General features: G+C 38.7%; 1 protein-coding gene across 11 annotated transcripts in view; it reads right to left on the bottom strand.

The window, feature by feature from the left end:
• Positions 1-1,293: 1,293 nt before the first annotated feature.
• The window catches only part of Znf565 (zinc finger protein 565), a 32,663-nt gene continuing 10,055 nt past the window's right edge, over positions 1,294-23,901 (bottom strand). For 4 of the 11 annotated variants that reach the window (XM_023564015.2, XM_063252127.1, XM_063252126.1 and 1 more), the window contains 4 exons: positions 16,228-16,299; positions 15,411-15,537; positions 14,555-14,650; positions 1,294-6,993 (listed from right to left, as the gene is read on the bottom strand). In XM_023564015.2, coding sequence (XP_023419783.2) covers positions 5,723-6,993; positions 14,555-14,650; positions 15,411-15,537; positions 16,228-16,299 — 1,566 coding nt within the window. In that variant the 3' untranslated portion in view covers positions 1,294-5,722. Of the gene's footprint in view, positions 6,994-11,594; positions 11,646-14,554; positions 14,651-15,410; positions 15,538-16,227; positions 16,300-23,901 lie in introns of those variants that run through there. The other 7 variants (XM_063252132.1, XM_063252130.1, XM_063252129.1 and 4 more) reach the window with 3 other exon arrangements.

Here is a 23,901-nt window from a genome sequence, read left to right on the forward strand (position 1 = left end):
CTGTAAAGGACTGCAAGATTGACCCCAGTCTGGGCAACTTAGTGAGACCCTATCTCAAAATAAAAACATAAAAAAGGGCTGGGCATGGAGCTCAGTACAAAGGTCTTGGATTTAATCCCCAGTACTGAAAAATAAAAAAATAAACGAGTCAGGCATGGTTGCACATGCTTGTAATTCCAGCATTTGGGAGGCTGAGGCAGAAGGATTACTGAGAGCTGGAGAAAAAAGCACAATGGTAAAGGGCTTGCCTAGCATGTGTTCAATCTCCAGCGCCACAAAGTAAATAAATAAATAAATAAAATTAAAAAACAAGTTGTTGCATGGTGAAAAAGAGGTAGGATGCATAGACTGAGGTTTAAGAGACATGGTAATTAACTATAATTTGTGGAGATTACTCACTGATTTAAAAAAACTGACATGCAGGAAAAACAAATTTGAACACGATCACATAAGTGTGTGTGTGTGTGTGTGTGTGTAGTATCAATCATTTTTAGGACAAATTCTTTAATGTTGTGTGATGTGTTTTAGCAATGAATGCTGACATACAGATGCAATGATAAGATCTGTGGTATTTACTTAAAAAGTAAGGAAAGTGAGGGAGGTGGGTGGGAATGTAGACAAAACTGGTCATGGGCTGATAAATTATTTAACCTTGTATTGGGGCCACTGGGGTTTATTATAAGATTCTGTATAATTTTGTATATGTTCAACTTTTTTTTAAAATAGTGGGCTTGAACCTGAGTGGTGCTGACACACATCCCCAGCGTTTTTAATTTTATTTTTTTAAATTTTGAGATGGTGCTGGGCATCTATCTCAGTGGCATACAGTGCCTGTCTGGCAAGTGCAAGGTCATGAGTTCAATCCCAGCACCACCAAAAACAAAATTTTTTTTTGAGACAGAATCTTGCCATGTTGTTCAGGCTGATTTGTAACTTACCCTTAGCTTCTCAAATAGCTGAGACTCCAGATGTGCACCACCACACCAGGCTCAACTCTTTTTCACAAGTTTTTTTGTTTTTTTTTTTAAATCAGTACCAGGGATCAAATTCACAACTGCCTGCTTGCAAGGCAGGCGCTTATGCCGCTGAGCTAAATCCCCAGCCCCACACAAGTTATTTTTTAAAAAGTATATGTATTTTGATCTAGCATTTCCAAGAATTCTTTTTTTTTTTTTTTTGGTACTGGGGGTCAAACTCACGACCTCTTGATTGCCAGGCGAATGCTCACACCGCTTAGCTAAATCCCCGGGCCCAAGAATTCATCTTAAAGATATATCACACATACAAATTAACTTACGTGTAAGGGAGATGTTTATTAGGATTGTTTGAAAGTAATCAAAAAACCTCCTCTAAATAGGGTTAAAGTGTAAAACACACATAAGGGAACAGTAAGGATTTGTTAGGAAAGTGAAGCAGCTATGTATGAAGATGTGTGGCTAAGAGGAAAGAGTAAGGTATAACAAGTTGCTATCACGGTATAAAAAGTTTTAATAAAGTGTATGTTTGTGCTTACGGAAATATAAATCATCAAGTACACAAACAATATACTGATATCAGTTATTGTCTCATAATTTAACAGTACATAGCCTGGCATGGTGACCATGCCTGTAATCCCAGCACTTGGGAGGCTGAGGCAGAAGAATCACTGTGAATTCAAGGTCAGCCTGGACTCCACTGTGAGACTCTGTCTCAAAAAAATTATGTATGTGCGTGTATGTGTATACATATATATGCACACTTATACATACATACATACTGGAATCAGTTATTGTCACAATTTATAATTTTTTATCCTATGGATATCCTTTAACTATGCAATGGAGCAATTTTTAATGTTCAGCTTTGAGCTTCTCTAACTACTACTCTTTCCCTTTCTCTTTTTGGTGCTAGGAATTGAACCCAGGGCATTTTGCATGGTAGGCAAGCACTCTACCTCAACTGTACATTTTAATCACTAAATAACTTAAAAATACGACATACAGAATATTAATCTTCTGTAAGCAACGGACATGCAGAAAATCTAGGTTTCTGGCCAACACTCAGGGTGTCTGGTAAGAGGTTGGCATCAGTGCATCTGACCCCCTGCCCCAGAGTCTGGCTGCCCCAAGTGTGAGGGGATCAGTTTCTTGATATTCCTGAGATTCATTCACAAACCCTGACCTGTCACTGGAGTTCAGTCAAGGATGTCTTCATCATTACTGTGACTTTCTAGTTACAATACCAAAATTCTGAAAACATAAATTAATCCAAAGCAGGTGAAGTCTCAAACATTAAACTTAAAAATTAGTTTTTTAATTGAGTACTGGCTTAAATAAGCAGGAATTTTACTTATATTTATCTCTTCATAAATGACAATAATCTACAATTTTTTTTTTTTGTCTTTTTCCTTTTTTTTTTAATCGGTACCGGGGATTGAACTCACGACTGCCTGCTTGCAAGGCAGGTGCTTATGCCACTGAGCTAAATCCCCAGCCCCCTACAATTTGTTTTTTGAGAAGTATATAAACTGTAGTTCTTTTCAAAAACTTTTCCTTAATGTTTTGTTAATCAGAATTTTATTTATCCTTCAAAATAAACTGGCCAGCTTCCAGTGGGGCATAGTGGTGCATGCCCATAATCCCAGCACTCAGAAGGCTGAGACAGGAGGATTACTGAAAATTTGAGTCCAGCCTGAGCTACAAAGTAAGCATCTGGGGGCTGAGGATTTAGCTCAGCAGCATAAGCACCTGCCTTGCAAGCAGGTGGTCGTGAGTTCAATTCCTGGTACCAATAAAAATGAAAAAGACAAAACAAACAAACAAAGTAAGCATCTGTGGCAGCCAGAACTGCATAGGGAGACCATGTTTCAAAAACACAACAAGCCAGGGTTTAGCTCAGCAGTGTGTCTCCTTGGCATGTGCAAGGTCGTGAGTTCAATCCCCAGTATCAAGGGAAAAAAAATTATCTGTTCCTTGAAATTTCTGTAGATTAAAACGTTTCCTGCTAGGCATAGTAGTAAACACTTATAATCCCAGCACTCTAGAAGGTTGAGGCAGGAGGATTACAAATTTGAGAGGATTGCAAGATCCAGTCTAGCTGAGTTAACTCCGTAAGAATCTGTAAAAAAATATATATATATGTATATATGTATGTATAAGTGTATATATATATATATATATATATATATATTTTTTTTTTTTTTTGTACCAGGGATTGAATTTAAGACCACGCATTTGCAAAGTAGGTACTTATGCCACTGAGCTAAATCTCCAGCTCAGCAAAATATTTTTTTTAAAGGGATGGGATGTAAGACCCTGTATTCAATTCCCTGTGCCATCACGCTTTTTTTTTTTGTACTGGGGATTGAACTCATGACCTCATGCTTGCCAGGCAGGCACTTACGCCACTGAGCTAAATCCCCAGGCCCCACACATTGTTTTATTTTATTTTGGTATTGGGGATGGATGAAAGTCACGACTTTGCATTTGCCAAGCAGGCACATATACCACTGAGCTAAACCTCGGCCCCTACATACTTTTTTTTTTTTTTTTTATCAGTACCAGGGGCCAAACTCATGACCACGCACTTGCAAGGCAGACACTTATGCCACTGAGCTAAATCCCCAGCCTCTTACACACTTTTTAAAAATCTCTTTTGTTTCGTGATGCTGGGGATCATTCATGCTTGATAAACACTTTACACCACTGCACTATGATGTCCTTATGCTCTAAAGTGGTTGCTTTCGAAGGGAGAAAGTTTTGATGAATTTTCTTGTCCTTTCATAATCACTGATTTATTTAGGCATTCCACATCTTGAACCAATTTGATATTTTTGTAAAAATCTGTTCTCTAGCTTTTCAAATATATTAGAATGAAGTCATACACAATAAGTTGTTTTTTAAAGTTTCCATTCCCTTTGTATTTGTTAGAAGACATTTGTAAAGTGTTCTCTTATTGTACTGTTAAATAACAACTTTTAGATTATGGTTACTATTTTGGTTTTCATTTTAAAAACTTTTTTTTTTGGTGCTTTGATAAGGGTGTCACTATATAGTTTAGACTGGCCTTAAACTGATAGCTATCTTCCTATCTCAGCTTCCTGTATGCTGGGATTATAATAACATTTTTACTTTTAATCATTCTCACTATTGATTTGGGTTTATGTTGTGATTCTTTTCTAACATTAGAATATCATTCATTCAACATGCTCAGTATGTGACTGGGAATGACTAAGTGCCAGAGATCTGTGCTTGGTGACAAAACTCCTAACTTAAATCCTTGAGTTCTTTTTAGAGTACAGCTTTGGCAACAACGAACCGTTTTGGGTTTTTTGTTGGTACCAGGTATCGAACTCATGACCTTGTGCTTGCCAAGCAGGCACCTGTGCCACTGAGCTAAACCCCCAGACCCAGTGAACTGGTTTTTAATATGCAGAATTTACTATTATTCATGTCTAGGTTGTAGGTTCTTGTGGTTTTTTTTGCAACTCTTGATGGTCTAAATTCCCCAAGCTGCCTTGTACTTGATGATTCTCCTGCTTCAGCCTCCTAAATAACTGGGATTGTAAGCGTGCACCATTGTGCCTGGCTGTAATTTCAGTTTTAATTTCTTGTTAGACTAAGTTACACTGACGGATGATTTTAGATTTCTTCACAGGTACATTTCTTTTGGTTACTCTTAATTTCTATATTTCAGGCTGGCCTTGAATTCACTATGTAGCTCAGGCTGGCCTTGAACTTGAGGTAATCTTTTTGGCTCAGCCTTCTGAATTCTGGGATTACAGGCATTTGCCACTATACAGGCTAAATGAAGGCCTTTTTTGTGATAATTACGGCCTTATTACTGTTTTTTTGGAATGAAATATTATAAATGGATATGACAGCTTTTAGATCCTTGATATATCCATAAGTTCCTCCTTACACATGACCTGATACAACAAAATTAATGACAATAGCTAGTACTTACTGAGCACATACATGTTCCAGATATGATTAAAGGCTTTATAAAAAAAATAGACTTAGTCTTCATGAGAACTCTCTATTAGGTAGATATAATTATCACTTAAAAATAAGTGAAAAAAGTAAGGAAATGAGGGACACAGATTACAAAAATTTCCCTAATGCTCTACAGTCAGTAACAATGGAAATGAGAAGATAATGTCAAGTAAGGTCACCGTGAAAAAAGGCACTTTCACATTTTCTTTTGAGGCAAGGTCTTGCTATGTTGCTCAGGCTGGTTTTGAACTGCTGGGCTCAAGTGATCCTCCTGCCTCACCTTCCCAAGAAACTGGGACTACGAGTGCTCACCCCTGCATTGGTCATTTTCTATTTGGAATTCTCAAAAATTTAACATATTTCAAATGTAAATAGAAATCTGGTCAAGATTCTTATTAACTTTTTATTTATTTTTTTTTTTTTTTGGTCTTTTTCATTTTATCGATACCAGGGATTGAACTCACGACGCACACTTGCAAGGCAGGCGCTTATGCCGTTGAGTTAAATCCCCAGCCCTTCTTATTAACTTTTTACAACACAGATTTTTCTGATGCTTAGTAAACAGTAAGAGAGACAAAAAGAACTCTCACATTTATTGAATTTTCTTATTGGTATGTGTTGCCTAATGTTCCACAATAAAAGTGACCAATGAAGGTTTTCTGACATTATTTATATTGATACAGATCTAATACTGAGCCATGCCTGAACCAATACAGAGGCTTTTCTATGTCCCTTGCATCTGGGGTTTGCTAACTAGTATGGATTCTGTAGTGTTCAATGAGCTGAGAGCCAAGGACAAAGGCCTGCCCACACTCTCTGCATTCATAAGGCTTGATGCCAGGATGGATTCTCTGATGTTCAGTAAGCTGTGAACTACGGATGAAGGCCATCCCACATTCCCTACATTCGTAGGGCTTCTCACAGGTGTGAATTCGCTGATGGTGGGTTAGCTGTGAAACACGAATAAATGCTTTCCCACATTCCTTACATTCGTAAGGCTTGTCTCCTGTATGAATTCTCTGATGCTGAATAAGGTAGGAACTGCGACTAAAGGCCTTCCCACAGTCCGTGCATCCATAGGGTCTGTCCCCTGTATGAACTCTCAGGTGTCGTGTGAGCTGTGCATGCTGTCTAAAGGCCTTCCCACATTCCTTACATTCATAGGGCTTCTCCCCAGAATGGATTCTTTGATGCCGAGTAACTTCTGAGCTGTGAATAAAGCCCTTCCCACATTCTTTACATTCGTAGGGCTTCTCCCCAGTATGGATCCGCTGATGGACAGTCAGCTGCGAGTGCTGTCTGAAGGCTTTCCCACACTCTTTACACTGGTAGGGCCGAGCACCTGTGTGAATTCTGCGATGAACAGTAAGTTGTGAGCCCCGGATAAAAGCCTTCCCACAGTCTTTACACACGTAGGGTTTCTCACCTGTGTGAGTTCTTTGATGCAGAGTAAGTTGTGAATGCTGCCTAAAGGTCTTTCCACATTCTTTACATTCATAGGGTTTGACACCAGTATGAAGTCTCTGGTGTAGAATAAGCTCTGAAGTTCGACTAAATGCCTTCCCACATTCCTTACAGCTGTAAGGTTTCTCACCTGTATGAATTCGCTGATGTTGAACAAGGTGTGAGGCCCGGCTAAAGGCCTTCCCACAATCTTTACAATCAAAGGGCTTTTCACCAGTGTGAGTTTTCTGATGTTGACTAAGGTGTGAGCCACGGCTAAATGCTTTCCCACATTCACTGCATTCAATCAGTTTCTCGCTTGTCTCACTGTGCTGATGGGGAGTGCGGGATTTGTGGTGCTTGGAACTGGGAATATTTTCATAGGTGACTTCCACTTGCTTGAAACAGCACTCCTGATTTGCTTCTTGTCTCTCAAATTGGCCACTGCATTCCCAGTCACCTCTAAAACTAGAACCCTCAAAATCACAGTTTTCAAGAGTTTCCATTACCTCCCAACCGAAGGACTTTATTTCAAAAACATGTTTTTGTGAAACTGTCTCACATCTGGACTCCAAACCTGAAAAATACAAGAGAAAATTAAACACAAGCTATTCTCACACAAAGAACTAGCATGTATTATGTACATATGCCATCTCCTCATGAAGGATGTGACCACAAACATGCACTGATAAAATTAAAAATTAAAAAAAGAAAAAAAAGCTATTCTAGGAAAAAGAAAACATTCTATAGTAAAGCAGAGAAGACAAAATGAAAATAATAGCCATAAAAAGTGAATAGCGGGCTGGGGATTTAGCTCAGCGGCATAAGCGCCTGCCTCATAAGTGCGAGGTCATGAGTTCAATCCCTGGTACCACCAAAAAAAGAAAAAAAAAAAAAAAAAGTGAATAGCTTACATAAGTCTCAAATATTGGTCAATTTCTAAAAATCATACAAAAGCACTTCATATGGCAGCAGAAAGCAGCAAGACAAAATAAGTCAGGTTCTCCATTTTGATATGGATCAGAATCATCCAGGAGGTGTATTAACCATGCACATGTCCAAGCTTCGCCTCAGACTGAATCAAAATCTACAGGAGCTGCGCCAAAGAGCGTGTGTGTATGTGTGTGTGTGTGTGTGTGTGTGTGTGTGTTCATATATATTTTTTTTAATTTTTAAAGTCTCTATGATGCTAGAGATTGAACCTAGGGCCTCACATATATGCATATTTTAAAATTGAGTTTAAATTTACCTAATAAAATTTCCCTTTAAATCATCTTGAAATGCACAATTCAGTGGCTTGTAACATATTCCCACTCTCTAGTCTGAGGGCACTTCATTATCCTATGTAGAATCCCAAGACCCTGAGCCAGGCACAGTGGCACATATCTGCAGTTGCAGTCCTCTGGGAGGATCAAAAATCTGAGCCCAGGTGGGGTGACTTGGTGAGACCCTTGGTGAGACCCTGTTGCAAAATAAAAAATGGACTGGGGATGTAATTCAGTGGGAAAGCCCTGAGGAATTCAACGCTCAGCACTATGGAGGGAGGGGAGAGAGAGGGAGAGAGAGAAGCGAAACAAAACAAAACAAAATACAACCCAACACCCATAAAACGTCTATCCCATTTTCTATTCCCTCCATCCCTGGGGAGCCACTACTGATTAGGCAAAGAGCCACTAATTCTATCTTTATGTCTTTGCCTATTCCAGACATTCCACATAGACAAAGCATTTCTACTTTTTAAAATTTGTATGTTTGTTTTTCAAAATAGGGGCTTGCTATGTTGCCCAGGCATGATTCTCCTGTCTCAACCTCCCAAGTAACTGGGATTATGGGGCATGCCATTGTGCCCAATTTGAGGCAATCTCCGTAACATGCCCCATCATGTAATATTGAGGACAAACAAAATGAGAATCTCTGCTTGAATTTCTCACTGCCTTCCTGCTGTGCTGGGAGAACATTCCAAATGCACTGCATGGCTCACAACACTCTTAGCAAAGTGGGTCCTTGCTGTCTTTCTTATCACTGTCTCAACTACAGACAATACATCATCACAATGAGAACTCTCTTCTCTCCTACCTTTGTACCAAACCACAGGCTTCCTTTGAGCATCTAGAATAAACATAGGCCTTTTTCACCTCAGATCACTTAACAGGTCCTGTGCTCTCTACATGCTCTTTTTTTATCTTTCAGGTCTCAGGTCTCAGACGAAAACTCACTTTTAAAAAAGCGTTAGTTTGCTAACCTTAAGCATGCACATTTATTCTCTGTCTTGGTTACTTTTTTCTTGTTGTTGAGACAAAATATCTGATGCTTAAAATTAGGGAAGGGAAGTTTATTTCTTACAATTTTGGAGGTTTCAGTCCTTACTCGGCTGGCTCCCAGGCAGGGTGACATGGCAGTGCCATGGTTTATGGCCCCTGCAAAACAGCTAGAGTGAACCCAGCAAAAGAGAAAAGACATGCCTTCATCCTGCCCTTACATTGTATGTTGGCTCCACCCCTGGGCAGGTGTAGCATTCATACCACCAATCCTAGTGCTAGACAACGAACCAATTATGAATGCTAGATTCAGCCATGTCCATGATTGCCTGAGGCTTAGGGGGGTCATCTGAACACAAACTATAACATTCTCTTTTGCAAGGCTGTGCCCTGCCCCCCTATACACTTTTATCAGTAATAATTATGTTTCCATATATTTATCTATTGATGTATTTGGTTTTTTGTTTTTAAATTTCTCCAAATGCAGAAATTATGCTTTTCTCAATAGTGACTGTAATCAACTCCTAGCATAGAGTAGATTTTTGGTAATGGATTTGGGGATAAAGATTGGATTCCAAGTAGACAGACTAGTAGAGCACAATAAAAAGAACAGAAATAGACTGAACTCTATTGAAATTGAATATACTATAAGGCAGTATCTCAAAGGGATAAACAGAAGTTTTTATAATAAATAGTATCAGGGTAACTCAAAGGCTTTTGTAATAAATAGTATCAGGGTAACTGAAAAGAAAAATCAGATCTATATATTAGGGTACCATATACCAGAATAATCTCCAAATAGGCTTTTCCCCCTAATTTTCAAGTTGAACAAATAATGCAGGGAATGATAGTATAGCTCAGTGGTAGAATGGGTACTTAAATGACAGTGTGCTCAGTTATTTTGGGTAAAGCTTGAATTCAATCCTAGAACCAAAACAAAAATAAAAAACCCAAAAGATAAAAACCCACAAGCCAGTATATTATTATAAAGTACAGTCACCTTTTTGTACAAAGATCCCTTGAACTTACTAAGTACAACTCTGTACCTAAGTATTACATCTCCCTGATTACCTTCTCTCCTCACCCAAAATCTGGTAATTATATTATCTCTTCTCTTTTGTTGACTTTGATCTTTTTAGATTTTACATATAACTAAGGTTATGTGGTGTTTGTCTTTCTGTGTCTGGCTTATTTCACTCAACATACTATCTTTTAGATTCATCCATGTGTGAGAAATAGCTATGTCTTTTCTATCAAACAGGAGTGCCTCTATTTTGGACTCTAGTGCACCCTAGGCAGCCCATCCTGAACACACCAAGTTGTGAGAAATGGCTGCTCTGTTTAATCTCCAGGAATACAGCTAACAACTAAAGATAACTTACTAACCGTCAAGGACTTTCAGTGCCCCATATTCCTACTCTCCCTTCCCTTAATAACTCTGCCCAGCAACCCTTTGTGCCACTTAAACTAGCCAATCCGGATAGATAGTAAACCTCAACCCAACCAATGGGAAAAATGGTCAGTTGCTTCTCCAGCAAGGGATAAAAGGAGCAACACTCCTTTGTCCTGTGTGCCCGATACCTCATTGCTATGGCGTGCCCGCACCCTTTTGTAAAAGTAAAAAGCCTTGTCGAGAATTCTTGGTGTCTGAGTGCTTATCTGCACTAGCAAACTGAATCTGGGAACTTATTTCCAACCAGTGTTATGGCAAATAACAAAGACTTACTTCTTTTTAAAGGTTAAATAGTATTTGCCTTAGTTACTTTTCTTGTTGCTGGGGCAAAATACCCAACATCCAAAGTTAAAGGGGGAAAAGTTCATTTAGCTCACAGTATGTAGAAGTTTCAGTCCATAATTAGATGGCTCCAAGGCAGGGTGGCACAGCAGAGAACAGTTCATCGCACCCACAGGGCAGCAAAAGCACCAAGGGAGAGGAGACAAAACTCTTTATGTTGCTTATATCGTTTGCAGGCTACCTGCTCTAGGGTGGGTATAGCACTCACATACTTAATCCTACCCAGAACTATGCCAAATCAAAGAGTGTGGTTAATAATTCATTAACCATATACCCTAATCCCAGCTTCATGCACTCTAGATTCAGCCACCTCTGAAAAAGCTCTATGACTGCATGAGGCTTTGAGGGAACATCTAGACACAAACCATAACAATATTCTATTGTGTATTAAGCATATACAACATTTTCTTTATCCATTCATCTATTGATGGACTCTTAGGTTGACTCCATATTTTGGCTTTTGTGACTAATGCTGCAATAAAAATGGGGGTGCAGATATGTTTTTGACACAATGACTTCATTACTATACTCAGAAGCAGGACTGCTACATAATTGGTAGTTCTAGTCTTAACTTTCTGAGGAAACTCTACTGTTTTCTATAATGGCTATACCAATTTACATTCCCATCCACTGGGTACAAGGGTTCCCTTTTGCCCACATCCTTGCTAATACTTGTTATCTGTGTCTTCTTGTTTTGTTTTGTTTCTTGAGACCGGATTTTTTTTGAAACTATGCATTTCAGGCTGCCCTTGAACTCACTATGTAGGCCAGGCTGTCCTCAAACTAACAGCTATCCTACAGCCTCAGTCTCCCAAGTACTGGGATACAGGCTTGTACCACCACTCCATCTTAGCTTTGTCTTTTTGATAACAGCTATTCTAGTAGGTACAGGTGATATATCATTGTGGTTTTAATTTACATTTTCCTGATGACGAGTGACGTTAAACATCTTTTTTCACACTTTAGCCCACTTAGATATCCTCTTTTAAGAAATGTTAACCTTTACATAGGCCTTTTACTCATTTGAAAATAATATTTGTTCTTTTGCTATTAAACTGAATTCCCCAGATGTTTTGGATTTTTTTTTTTTTTTTTGAAATAGGGTCATGTGTGGTTCATACTGGCCTCGAACTCATGGCAATCCTCTTGCCTCAGCCTCCCAAGTTCTGGGATTGAAGATGTGTGCCACCATGCCCTGCAGAAAATGAAATGTAAAGATACTATTTCATATCATTCTTCAGTTAAAGAAAGCAGGCTCCTCTATGGAGTAGTTAATTTCAGGTCTGAGGCAGGAAAAATACATGGTAAGCCTGGAATAAGAACTATGTGCACTGGTTTATGCTTATTCTTACAGCTACTTGAGAGGCTGGTGTAGGAGGAGTCCAAGTTCAAGGCTGGTCTGGGCAACTTACTAAGAATCTTTCTCAAAAAAGGTGAGTATAGCCAGGCATGGTGGCACATGCTTGTAATTCCAGCACTTGGGAGGCTGAGGCAAGAGGATTGCCATGAGTTCGAGGCCAGACTAGGATATATGAGTTCAAGCCCAAGGTGTACTACATAGTGAGACCCTATCTCAAAAAAAAAAAGGTAGTGTCCGGGGATATAGCTCAGCAGTATAAGTGCCTGCCTGGCAAGCACAAGATCCTAAATTCGATTCCTGGCACAAAAAAAAAAAAAAAAAAAAAAAAAAAAAGTTGGGGTGAGGGATATGCCAGTGATAGAGAACTTGCCTCGAATGGAAGAGACTTTGGGTTTCATCCCCAGTACTACGAAAAAGGTGGGGGGACATGGTGTGGTATCATAAAATATGGAAGTACTTAAAAAAGAATGAGGGCAAGGCTGGAGACATAGCTGTTGTCGAATGCTTGCCAAGTCAAGCATGTATAAGAATCTAATTTCAATCTATAGCAGGAAAAAAAAAAGCATGTTGAGTGAACCCAGGCGCCAGCCCAAAGGAGTTCTCCTTGATTGTTTGAAGAATTTGAGCAATGAAATAATTAAAGTACTGACTTCAATCCACAGACTAAAATAAATATTCCTGAGCCCACAAATGACTAAATGAATAAATAAATGAATGAACGGGAGGGGCAGGAACAGCTCTTCTTAAAGAATTTCTCTTAATAAATGATAAAAGGAATAAGGGACACAAAAATTAAGCAAACACCACAGTAATAGTTGATACATGCCCATAATTCCAGCACTCTGGGAAGCTGAGGCAAGAGGATCTCAAGTTCAAACTCAACTTTTAGCAACTTAGCAATTCAGCAACACCCCACCTCAAAATAAAAAAATTTTAAAAGGCTACAAATATAGCTCTGTGCAAAGGCCCTGGGTTCAACCTTCAGTACAGAGAAAGAGACAGAGACAGAGAGCTACAGAAAGAGAGAGAGAGAGACAGAAAGAAAATACAAGTTCAAAATTACTTGATGGAAAAGTGTTAATAAAACATAAGGAAAACAAAAATAGTTAGAAATGGGAAAAACGAGTAATAGAAAAATATAAAACAAAATGATGCAAGTAAGAATGGACATTGAACCAGCATCTTCTGAGATCTATGCCATGTTGGAACTTAGGGCATTGGGAAAGAAAGAAATCCACTTGCCTCCCTGGTAAGCAGCTGTGTGCCTACAGGTGTGCGGGCTGAGAATCAAACACCCCCGACCCCATCAGCAAATGGGAGCCAGAGGACTGAGCATCTCATGGGAGGATGACCCTATGCAATATAGCAAATATGGGGGATTTCCTTCTACCATCTCTTTGAAATATTGTTATCACTGACTGTTTTGCTTTGTTCTGATTAATTGTATTGCTCTATTCAATATTCTGTTTTGATAAGTTCTGTAATGTTCTGTATTTAGTGTGATTTTGCCATACTTGATTGAAAGGACAACTGTTGTAAAGATAATGAGACATACTATGGCACCTATTACTGTTATCCTGGCAACCTGCTGTGACGTTCTGTACCAATTTCATTGCATTATCTCATTTGGCTTTGTTCTATCTCGTTCTGCTGTGTTTTACTACTTTCAAAATAATAAAAGATTTTTTAAAAAAGAATGGACATCAACTTTAACCTCAAATGAAAATGAACTGAAATCCCTTTTTGCTAAATCTAGGACCCTCAGACTGATTGAAAGAGGAAACTAACAGAATCCTGGCCACAGTGTACACACATTAAACAAAGTGGTAATAATACTAGCTACTAAGTGACAGACTCAGGATTTGAATTTAGGTAGTGAACTCCAAAGTCTGTGCTCTCAACCCTATACAACCATAACTCTCAAAAGTGAAGAGACTATATGAATAATTGAACTCCTGAATTCAAACAAAATAAGAAGCATGTTTTTTCTCTCTTTCTTTCCTTCATTTTCCTCTTTTTTCCCCTTTCTTTCTTTCCTTCTTTTCCTCCCCTTCCTTTCCCTTTTCCCCTTTCCTCTTTTCTCTCTTTTCCTTTGCTTTCCATTTCTTTTTCCTGTCTCTCTCTTTCTTCTTTTCCCTTTCTCTCTTTTTTTTTCATTCTTCTTCCCTTATTTCCCTTTCCCTCTTTCAGTGTCTTTCTCTTGTTCTTTCTTGCTTGCTTGCTGTTCTGGGGATGGAACCCAGGGCCTTCACACTGGACTACCTCCCAACCACTATTTTTATTTTTTTATTTTGAGACAGAGTCTCATGAAGTCCCTAAATTGCCAGGCGAGGCTCAAACATGATTCTTCTGCCTCAGCCTCCTGACTGCTGAGACCATAGGCATGTGCCACTGTGCCCAGCAGCTTTAAGACAACATTTTTTTTTAAGGCATGAAGAAATTTGCAGGAAAGAAGAATTCAGAGTACCTGTACAAAGGCAGCCACTGGGGAAGAAAAGGACACATACCTTTTTGCAATAGGAAGGAACTGTGAGATAGAGCAGAGAGGAACTAAATGGAGAGGGAAAGGTTCCCTTGGGAGCCGATGCTATGCTCTTTACGGCTGTGCTCCTCGCAGCCAGGCTGTGACAGAGCTCCTGACAAAACTTCAAGCTACAGCGACCAGTTGACTCACTCACCGGACTATTATCCCGGAGTCTCCCCCGCAGGATCAGCCCTTGCTCACCTTGATACCATGGTCCTATTAAGTCATCGGTAATCATCCATGGCTCTTTTCCTTGCTCTAATAGGGAGATGACATCAGGTTTTGAAATAGAAAGTCCTGTTTAAAGGAAAAGAAATGGAAAATGATCATACTGTTCTAAAATTCAAACTGAATCCCTTAGCCACCAGGGAATTGGGGCAATGATAAGGAGGAAGGAGTGAATCTGGCCAAAAGATAAGAGAGGCAGATGGAGGGAACCAATCAAGTTACTCATTCTTTTTTTGGTTACCAGGGATTGAACTCACAACTTTGCACTTGCCAAGCAGGCACTTATGCCACCAAACTAAATCCCCAGCCCAAACTACTCACTCTGGACTCTACAAAAGACAAATAATTCTCTTGGTAACAAAGGACAGAAATTCACTTATAAACTTATAAGTTGTCTTAGAAATTCATAATGAAGAAACCAGAAATTCCAGAAGGCTGGTCCTAAATTATATGGAATTGCTAAGTAGGGCAATTTCACTGCATTAGCGCTCTCCTTCCCTTCCAATTCATTCCTTAGATGGCCCTGCTCTGTGCTGGGCTTTTGACCACGGATATTCTGCTTGCAGGGACTGGGTCACCCTGTCATGTGGCAGAAGGAAAGCATGAGCATGTGAGCAGGAGGAGGAGGGGGAGTGTAGGGCTTGTCTTGCTCTGTCCTCCCTCCTTAGAGCCTGGAATCTGGAAGGAGGCACAGCTGGCACTGCGGCAGCATCTCCAGGGGCACCGCTTCCTGTCACTCCTTCAGGCCTGAGGTAGAATCAGCCAACTCCCAGCATTGTTGTCCCTGGTGCTTCACTTTCCACCTTCCCCAAGTGACCACTAGCCATACCTAGTGTGACCAAGTGACTGAAGTTCTCCAAAGTCACATCTCTGTACAAGTCCCTCTGGGAAGGTTCCAGGCACTTCCATTCTTCCTGAGAGAATTCTATGGCCACATCTGTGAATGTCACCAATCCCTGAAATAATAAGCTCATACTTTAATAATACAGTAAAGGATTTTTCTTTTTTAACTTTTCCCCATTTTTGTGAATCCACAAATGCTAAGCAAAATAGGCAAATTCCCTACTGAGCTATATCCCCAGCCCTCGTACCCCTTTTTTGACATAGACCCATGCTAAATTGCCTGGGCAGACCTCTAACTTGTGATCCTCCTGCCTCAGTCTCCTGAGTAGCTGAGATTATAGGCATGCACCATCACCCTTGGCTTTTTTAACTTTTCATTACAAATACTTCAAAATACACAACAGTATAGAGAATAAGTATAATGTGTCCCATGAATACATTACTCTCCATTAACAATTAGTAAGATTTTGCATATTTTGTTTTTCTTATTTCTTTTTTTTTTTTTTGTACTGGGGATTGAACTCACGACCTTGTGTTGCCAAGCAGGCAATTATGCCGCTGAGCTAAACCCCTGGCCCTGTTTTTCCCATTTCTTTCTATCTTTTATTGCTGGTGTGTTTTTATCCCACATATCAAATATTACTAATATTTTACCCACAAATATTTTAGTATTAAGTAGACTTTTCTTCCCAGAGATACCATAGAGCATGCTTAGCACAGGTAAAGCCTTGAGTCTGATCCCCAGCACCACACAATAAATAAGAAAAAGTTTAAAAAGCATTGCTGGATATGGGGGCCCTCACCTGTAATAGAGGGTGAGGCACAGGGATTGCTGCATGTTTGAGGCCAGCCTGGGATATACAGTGAGACTCTGTCTAAAAAAAGACAGACAGACAGACAGATAGAATAAATAAACTGAGTATCATTGTCATACTTAATCAAATTAACAGTAATTCCCTAAGAGGTCAGATTAAGGTCAAATTGTGTAAGATTCCTCAAAATGGTTTTATTTTTAGCCAGGCATGATGGTGCACACCTGTAAACACAGCATTTGGGAGGCAGATGAATCACTGTGAATTTGAGGCCAGTGTGGGTTACACAGTCAGTCCAAGGTCAATCTGAATTATATTGCAAGGCCCTGTCTCAAATAAACAAACAAAAACCAAAAAAGGTGAGTTATTTTTTTTAAATTGCCCATGTTTAAGAGGTACAGTGTGGTAATTAAATATATGCCTATAATGATTAAAGCAGGATTATGAGCATTTAAGACCTTTAAATTCCTGTAGTCTAGATTTTTACAGAATGTACATTTTTTTTTTTTTTTTGGTCTTTTTTGAGACAGGGTCTCACTATGCAGTTCAGGCGGGCCTTGAGCTCACCTCAGCCTCCGGAGTGCTGGGATTACAGGCGTGAGCCACCACGCCTGGCTCATTTTTGTACACAATAGTTACTCTATGGTGCTATAGAATATCAGTGTTTGTTCCGCATATCTAATTGCATTTATCTAAATCTTCTCTCTTCTTGTCCTCTCTACCTTCTTCTCCCCAGCCTCTGATGACCACTATTCTACTCTCTACTTCTATGAAAGCAACTTTTTTAGCTTTCACATGAGAACATGTCGAATCAATCTTTCTGTGCCTGATTTATTCCATACTTTTTTTTTTTTAAGATAGGATCTCACTATGCAGTTCAGGTTGGCCCTGAAATCACTATGTAGCCCAGGCTTACCTTGAATCCCCAGCGACCATCCTACCTCAGCATCCCGAGTGCTGGGATTACAGGCATATGACACTGTGTTCCATTCATTTTGCCACAATCAAAAGAAAAATTTTAAAAAATAGTTGTCCTGTTCAAATCAGATTCATGCCCTGTGCATGACCGGTCTCCCAAAGTTCTTTAAAGCTCTAATAATCCTTAAAAAAACTTTTAAAAAAAATCCCCATTTATTTATTAAAGAAATATTTGACTAAGTAGAACTTCCTACATTCTGTATTTGGTTCAGTGCATCTTCACAATATAATATGCTTCATTCATAGTGTCTGTAAAATAGTAGTAGAGCCCTGATTCCCATTTTTAGGGTGGGTAGAATACGTCAGAGATGGTACATGTATGTAATGTCCTACAGCATCCTATGAGGACTAATTGTACCTTTTTCTTTTTCAGATGGGGGTCTTGCTAAACTGCCCAAGCTAGCCTCAAACTCATGATCCTTCCATATCAGCCTCCCAAATAGCTGACATCACTGGTGTGCACCACCATGTCTGGCCACTGGCTGTCTCATTTTTAATGGGTTTAAAATGACAAATAGGTTCAGGTTTTGACAACCTGATCCATCCAAGAAAATGTCTTTAAGATGAGGAAGTGAATAAAAGCATTGTGGGGAGGAGGTGATGATGCAAGCAAGCTAGAGCTACACCCTTACTATTATACGGTTATACAATGCATACATTTATGTGACTAGATGCCTGTATACATTTCCACGGCTATAGAAAAAACCTCCTTCACTCAACATTATATTTTCCCACAAAGGTATCAATCTTTATAGCCAAGTTCACTGTACATAAATACCACATTTTATTTATTATTTATTTATGTCTTTTTGAGACAATTTTACAGTCCAGTTCAGGCTGGCCTTGAACTCACTATGTAGCCTCTAACTTGCAGAGATTCTTTTGCCTCAGCCTCCTGAATGCTGAGATTAAAGATGTATGCTACCACACCTGGGTAATATCACATTTGAAACCATTCACACAAGCTTAAATACCTTATGATATCTCTCACTTGAGTGAGGAAAAGTATAGAGAAAGAAAGTGATAAAGGATAGACCAAATGGGTTAAGTCGATGAATCTTTTGCAACAGGGAAGTGCTCTAAGGGAACAAGGCTGAGGGATGAGGAGAAGGGGAAACAGAAATGAAAGGAATAAAGATGTGTCATGTAGCAGCATATGCCTGGCAAGCACCAGGTCCTTAGTTTGATTCCCAGTACTTAAATTAAAAAAAAAAAAGATGTCCCATATACAGGAACCTAATAACCTCAATTAATATAAATACTATATGAGGAGAGAGGCGCGAAAGCTCTGAGAGTGGGAAGCGGTGAATGGAGTTGAGAGCAGGACTGGCCGGGAGCCCTGCATAGACCTGTGGTGAGTGAGCGGATCGGGGACCCTTCTACAGAGTAAAAGACTTCAGCAAAGGACATACTGGGACTGGGCAGACTAGCCGGAACAGGATGCTGCAGTGACTTCAGTCACATATTCCCCTCTCAAGCAGGATTGGTGGGGAGTGCCTGGCCTGCGTGACGCCACTGACTAAGATCTAGTAGGCTAGCCCAAACCAGGTCCCAGCTCCTGGAGGTGCACCCTAGCAGTGAAGCCTTCAGTAGGTTGACCTGGAGGGGCGGGCCCAGCATAGGCTGCCTAGGTCTGTGTCTCTCTAGTATGCTGCAGTGGGCAGGAACACCTAGCCGGTGCAATTCAAACAAACTGTAACCAACAAAGAAAGAACCTGGGCCTCCTATATACGCTTGTATAAAAGGAACAAAAAATATGGGAAGAGGGAGCATCAAGAAAGTTTCCTCGGCCCCCAATCCCAAGAAACATGCAATATCAGATGCGGCACCAATAGACATAAAGTGCTATCTCCAGACGAGTTCAGGAATGAAGTTATTAATGACCTGAAGCAAGATATAAGTAGAATAGTTAGAGAAATGCTAAGCACCGCCCAAGAAAAAAATAGATGGTGGAATGGAAGAACAGAAAAAAAGGGGAGAATTGTTTGATGGAGAAAAAAGAGAAAACATAGAATATATGAAGCAAGTTCAAAGAGATTACCAGGAAACTAAAAACTATCGAAAACTGGCATAACAGCTTGAAAGAAACTAAGGAGAGATTATCTGAATTGGAAGGTAGATTTGTAATATGGGAGCATGAAATGAAAAACTTCTTAAAAATAACAAAAAAATCCCCAAACAGCAACAATACAAAGGCTAGAAGATGATAAGAGGATCTATAACTTAAGAATTAAGAACATAAGGGGCTGGGGACTTAGCTCAGCGACATAAGCGACTGCCTTGCAAGCAGGCAGTCATGAGTTTGATCCCTGGTACCAATAAAAACGAAAAAGACAAAAAAAAAAAAAAGAATTAAGAACATAAAAGAAGAAGTAGGGACACAAACAAATGGACTACAAAAGCTATTCACAGAAATAATCCAAGAGAATCTCCCTAATTTAGCAAATGGTAAAGATACTCAGATGCAGGGGCTGGGGATTTAGCTCAGCGGCAAAAGTGCCTGCCTTGGAAGCAGGCAGTCGTGAGTTTGATCCCCGGTACCAATAAAAAGGAAAAAAAAAAAAAAAAAAAAGATACTCAGATGCATGATGCATACAAGACCCTAGCCACCTACAACCCAAACAGAGCTACACCCAGGCATATAATAGTCAAAATTCCAGAAATCCAATATAAGAACAGAATATTAAAAGCCGTCAGAGACAAGAAACAGATCACTTACAAGGGAACACCCATCAGAATTACAGCAGACTTCTCGGCACAAACCATCAAATCACAAAGAGCGTGGGGGGAAGTAATTCAAGCTTTGAAAGATAACAACCTCCAGCCAAGATTGATACATCCTGCACAACTGTCCCTAGAAATTGATGGAAAAACAAGGTGCTTCCAAGATAAAGAGGAACTAGGGGAATTTGCAACCACCAATTCAACTCTACAGAGAATACTGCAGGATATTCTAAAAAAGGAAAATACCAAGATTCCAGAAATAGTGGCAGAGAGGCCACAATGAATGGAGCAGAAAGCAAAATGAAGAAGACAAACTGACAACAAACGACAGAAAAAGAGCTCAACAGAAATGAGGCAGAGAAGATCGGATGGTAGGAACAGCTATTTTGGAGAAAACAAGACATCATAATAGCTAGTGCTGATCTAGTATCATCTTGTTTTGAAGTCCCATCAAACTTGTATTCTTCTGTCTCCATTGGTCTTAAAAGGTTGTATCTTATTGGATTTTATTATATATAATATAAGTAAAAACTTTTATAGACAAGATTATACAGAAACCATTGTTCATTTTCTGTTAATTGGTTCTAAATACCCTGTAATAATGTCATTCTCTTGAATGGTTTTATAGTGTCTTGATAATGTTTGGTACTACAGTAACGAAGTTATACTCAAAGATTTCAAGGAAAGAGACACTATGGTAACTATTTTATGTCAGGATATCTTGTGGTGAAACACTGTTTTGCTTAAATGGTTATGTTTTGACCTGCGCTGTTCTGTTGTTATGTCCTCTTTTATCTCAATCCTCTTTTTTAAAAAATTATTTATTTTTTTCTTTTTATCTTTTTAATTAAGGGAAAAATAAATGAATAATAGCAGGATACATTATACTAACCTACTTTGATTTCCTATTAACCTGATTTGAAATCCTGTATTGCCCTCACCATCCTGTTTTGACTGATTTTCTGCTATTCTGCTTTGGTTGATAGTACCAAGTTCGAAAGTATAGCCAAAACTGTGAAGACAATAAGATTCTTTATGATGCCCATGCTAGTTGACTATTATCTTCTTTTAAAGTCCTGTAATGTCTCCAATGCTTTGGTTTTATTCTTTACTGTTTTGTTCAATTTTATTATAACTAGCAATTGTTAAAATAGCAAGAGGCAGTATGGTAACTATTGTTGATCACCTTGTATTTTGTTTTTACATTATCTATTATGTCCATCCTTTTGATTTGACTGACTCTGTTCTGGTATGTCGCATTTGGTTTTATTCTCTTCAAAAAAAGTAATAAGAACTGTGGGAGTAATAAAACCCAAAATGTGTAATTGTCACTGTACAAAAGAAAAGAAAAGAAAGTGCTCTAAAGGTTATAACTGCATATATGTTTAAGTGTATAAGACAGATAACCATATTACTGAGTTTTTTAGGATCATTGAACAAAACCGTTTGCACTCTCACTGTTTGAAAGTCCACTTTATATGCTTCAATTTTGTAACTTGAACAACTATTTCTAAGATGAGAATATGTAATCTATTAACTAGTGATTTCTTACTGTTTATTTTTTAAATTTTGTATTACTTGTACCCTTTTTCTGTTTTTTCTTTTTCTCCTTAAATAAAAAAAGTAAAATAAATACTATATGACATATCATGAGCTAAGACAAATAATATCAACAAGTACAAAAAATATGGGATAGGGGAACCTGAAGAGGGTTACGGGGAGGGAACGAAATTTAAAAAAAAGAAGTATGTACAGTATGTACATGTAACTACTCCCCAAGATAACTGTAAACTGCATGAATTGCAAATATGTACTAATAAACCTAAAAATTTTTTTCAATCAGATTTTATTGCCACATTTTAGATAATACATAATAAACACATTCATCATAGAGAATTTGTACCTGTATATGACATAACTTGTTTCTTTTTTTTCTCCTTCCCCCACCCTCTCTTTAATTCCTTTTCCCCTCATTTAAAAAGCTTTGTTCCCATTTTTTCCTTCTTTTCTCATTTTTTAAAACTTTTCCTTCCCTCCTCCCTTATTTCCCTTTTCATTTGAACATTTTCTTTCTATTTCACAATACCTGTTATACATTTTTATCCTTATTTACACTTTTGGTTTCTCATAACAGAGAACCTATGGTATTTACATGTGCGTTTGATTTATTTCACTTAAGAGAAGGGTCTCAAGGTGCATCCATTCACCTAGAAATGTCTTGAGTTTGTCCTTATGTATAACAGAGTAGTACTCCATCATATAAAAGATAACTAGATCATTTATTTATATATTTTTTTAGTTAGGGTCTTGCTATGCAGTTCAGGCTGGTCCTGAACTCCCTAGGCAGCCTAGGCTGGCCTCAAATTTGTGGTGATCCTCTTGCCCCAACCAGGTGCTGGGATTACAGACACGTGCCATCACACCCAGCTGAACAACATCACCTTTATTCATTCACCAGCTGAGAGGCGTTTGAGCTGTTTACAAGATTTGGCTATTACAACCTGTACTGATATAAAAATAGGTGTGCATATATCACTGTGATATGATGTTTCTAATTTTGGGGGAAACATACCAAGAAGGGAAAGAGCCGGATAAAATGGAATCTGTAGTCCTAGCGTTTTGAAGAATCACCACACTGATTGCCACAGTGGTTGCACCAGTCCACACTCCTATAGTGGAGAAGGGTTCCTTTTTCCGCATAGGTACTGCCACCATTTGTTATTAATAACAGCTATTACTTCCAGGGCGAGATGGCATCTCAGAGTTGTTTTAATTTGTATCTCTTAAAGAACCAGTGATGTTGAACATTTTCATGTATTTATTTGTTGTTTGTACTTCTTCATCTAATCAGATGCCCATTTTCAGATTGGGTCTTTAAATTTGAAGGTCTGATTTGTTTGAATTCGTTTTATATTCTAGACAGTAATCCTTTGCTGAGGAATACTTGCTCTTAGCCAAAAGGCTAAGCAATTGTGTGGGGGAATAGCTGGCACATTTTTTTTCCCATATTGTGGGTTGTCTCTCACTCTCTTGGTGGTTTTTCTTGTTGTGTAAAAAGCTTTTTTTTTTTTAAAAATCGGGAACTGAACTCAGGACCTTGCACTTGCAAGGTACACACTTATGCTGGTGAGCTATACCCCGCCTTTTTTTTTTTTGTCTTTTTGAGACAGGATCTCATTATGCATTCAGGTTGGCCATGCACTCAATGTGTAGCCCAGGCTGGTTTTAAATTTGCAACAATCCTCCTGCCTCAGCATACCAAGTGCTGAGATTACAGGAGTGCACCACCACAGCTAGCTAGGTAATAAACTTTTATGCTTCAAATTTTGCCTTGTCTTTGCCCACTGCTCATAATTGCTTTGTCTCTTATATACTTTTGTTAAAATAAGGGTAAATCTAAGTTAAAATGTGGGAAAATTATAAGGTCATGATATTTCTTTAATGGGATATTTTTATTATTTTGTTCTTGTACATGTTGCATTTAAATTAGTTGATAAATTTACTGGTACTCCTTGCTTGACTGTATTTAGACAACAGCACTAGAGAAAATAATACTAGAACATCCCTAGCAGACTTTAATAATAAACTTCTAGGGGCTGGGGATTTAGCTCAGCGGCATAAGCACCTGCCTTGCAAGCAGGCAGTCGTGAGTTTGATCCCTGGTACCGATAAAAACGAAAAAGACCAAAAAAAAAATAATAATAATAAACTTTTATAAAATGATTCTTCTTAAGTGAAATCTAGCTCAGACTTAGAAAATACACATGCCTATAATAAAACATGGGACTCCTTCCACCATTTAAAAGGCACTATGCTGGTGGCTATTCTTTAAGACTTAGAGAAGTTTCACTGAGACAGACTGTTTTCTTAGTCTCCATTTCATTAATTTGTGCTCTCATCTTTATAATTTTCTTCTTTGTACAAGCTAAAAAATTTTTTTTTTTGGTACTGGGGATCAAACTC

This window comes from Cavia porcellus, unplaced genomic scaffold (assembly GCF_034190915.1).
Source record: "Cavia porcellus strain 051 isolate PalLab524CR breed Dunkin Hartley unplaced genomic scaffold, mCavPor4.1 scaffold_7, whole genome shotgun sequence".
Taxonomy (NCBI): Eukaryota; Metazoa; Chordata; class Mammalia; order Rodentia; family Caviidae; genus Cavia; species Cavia porcellus.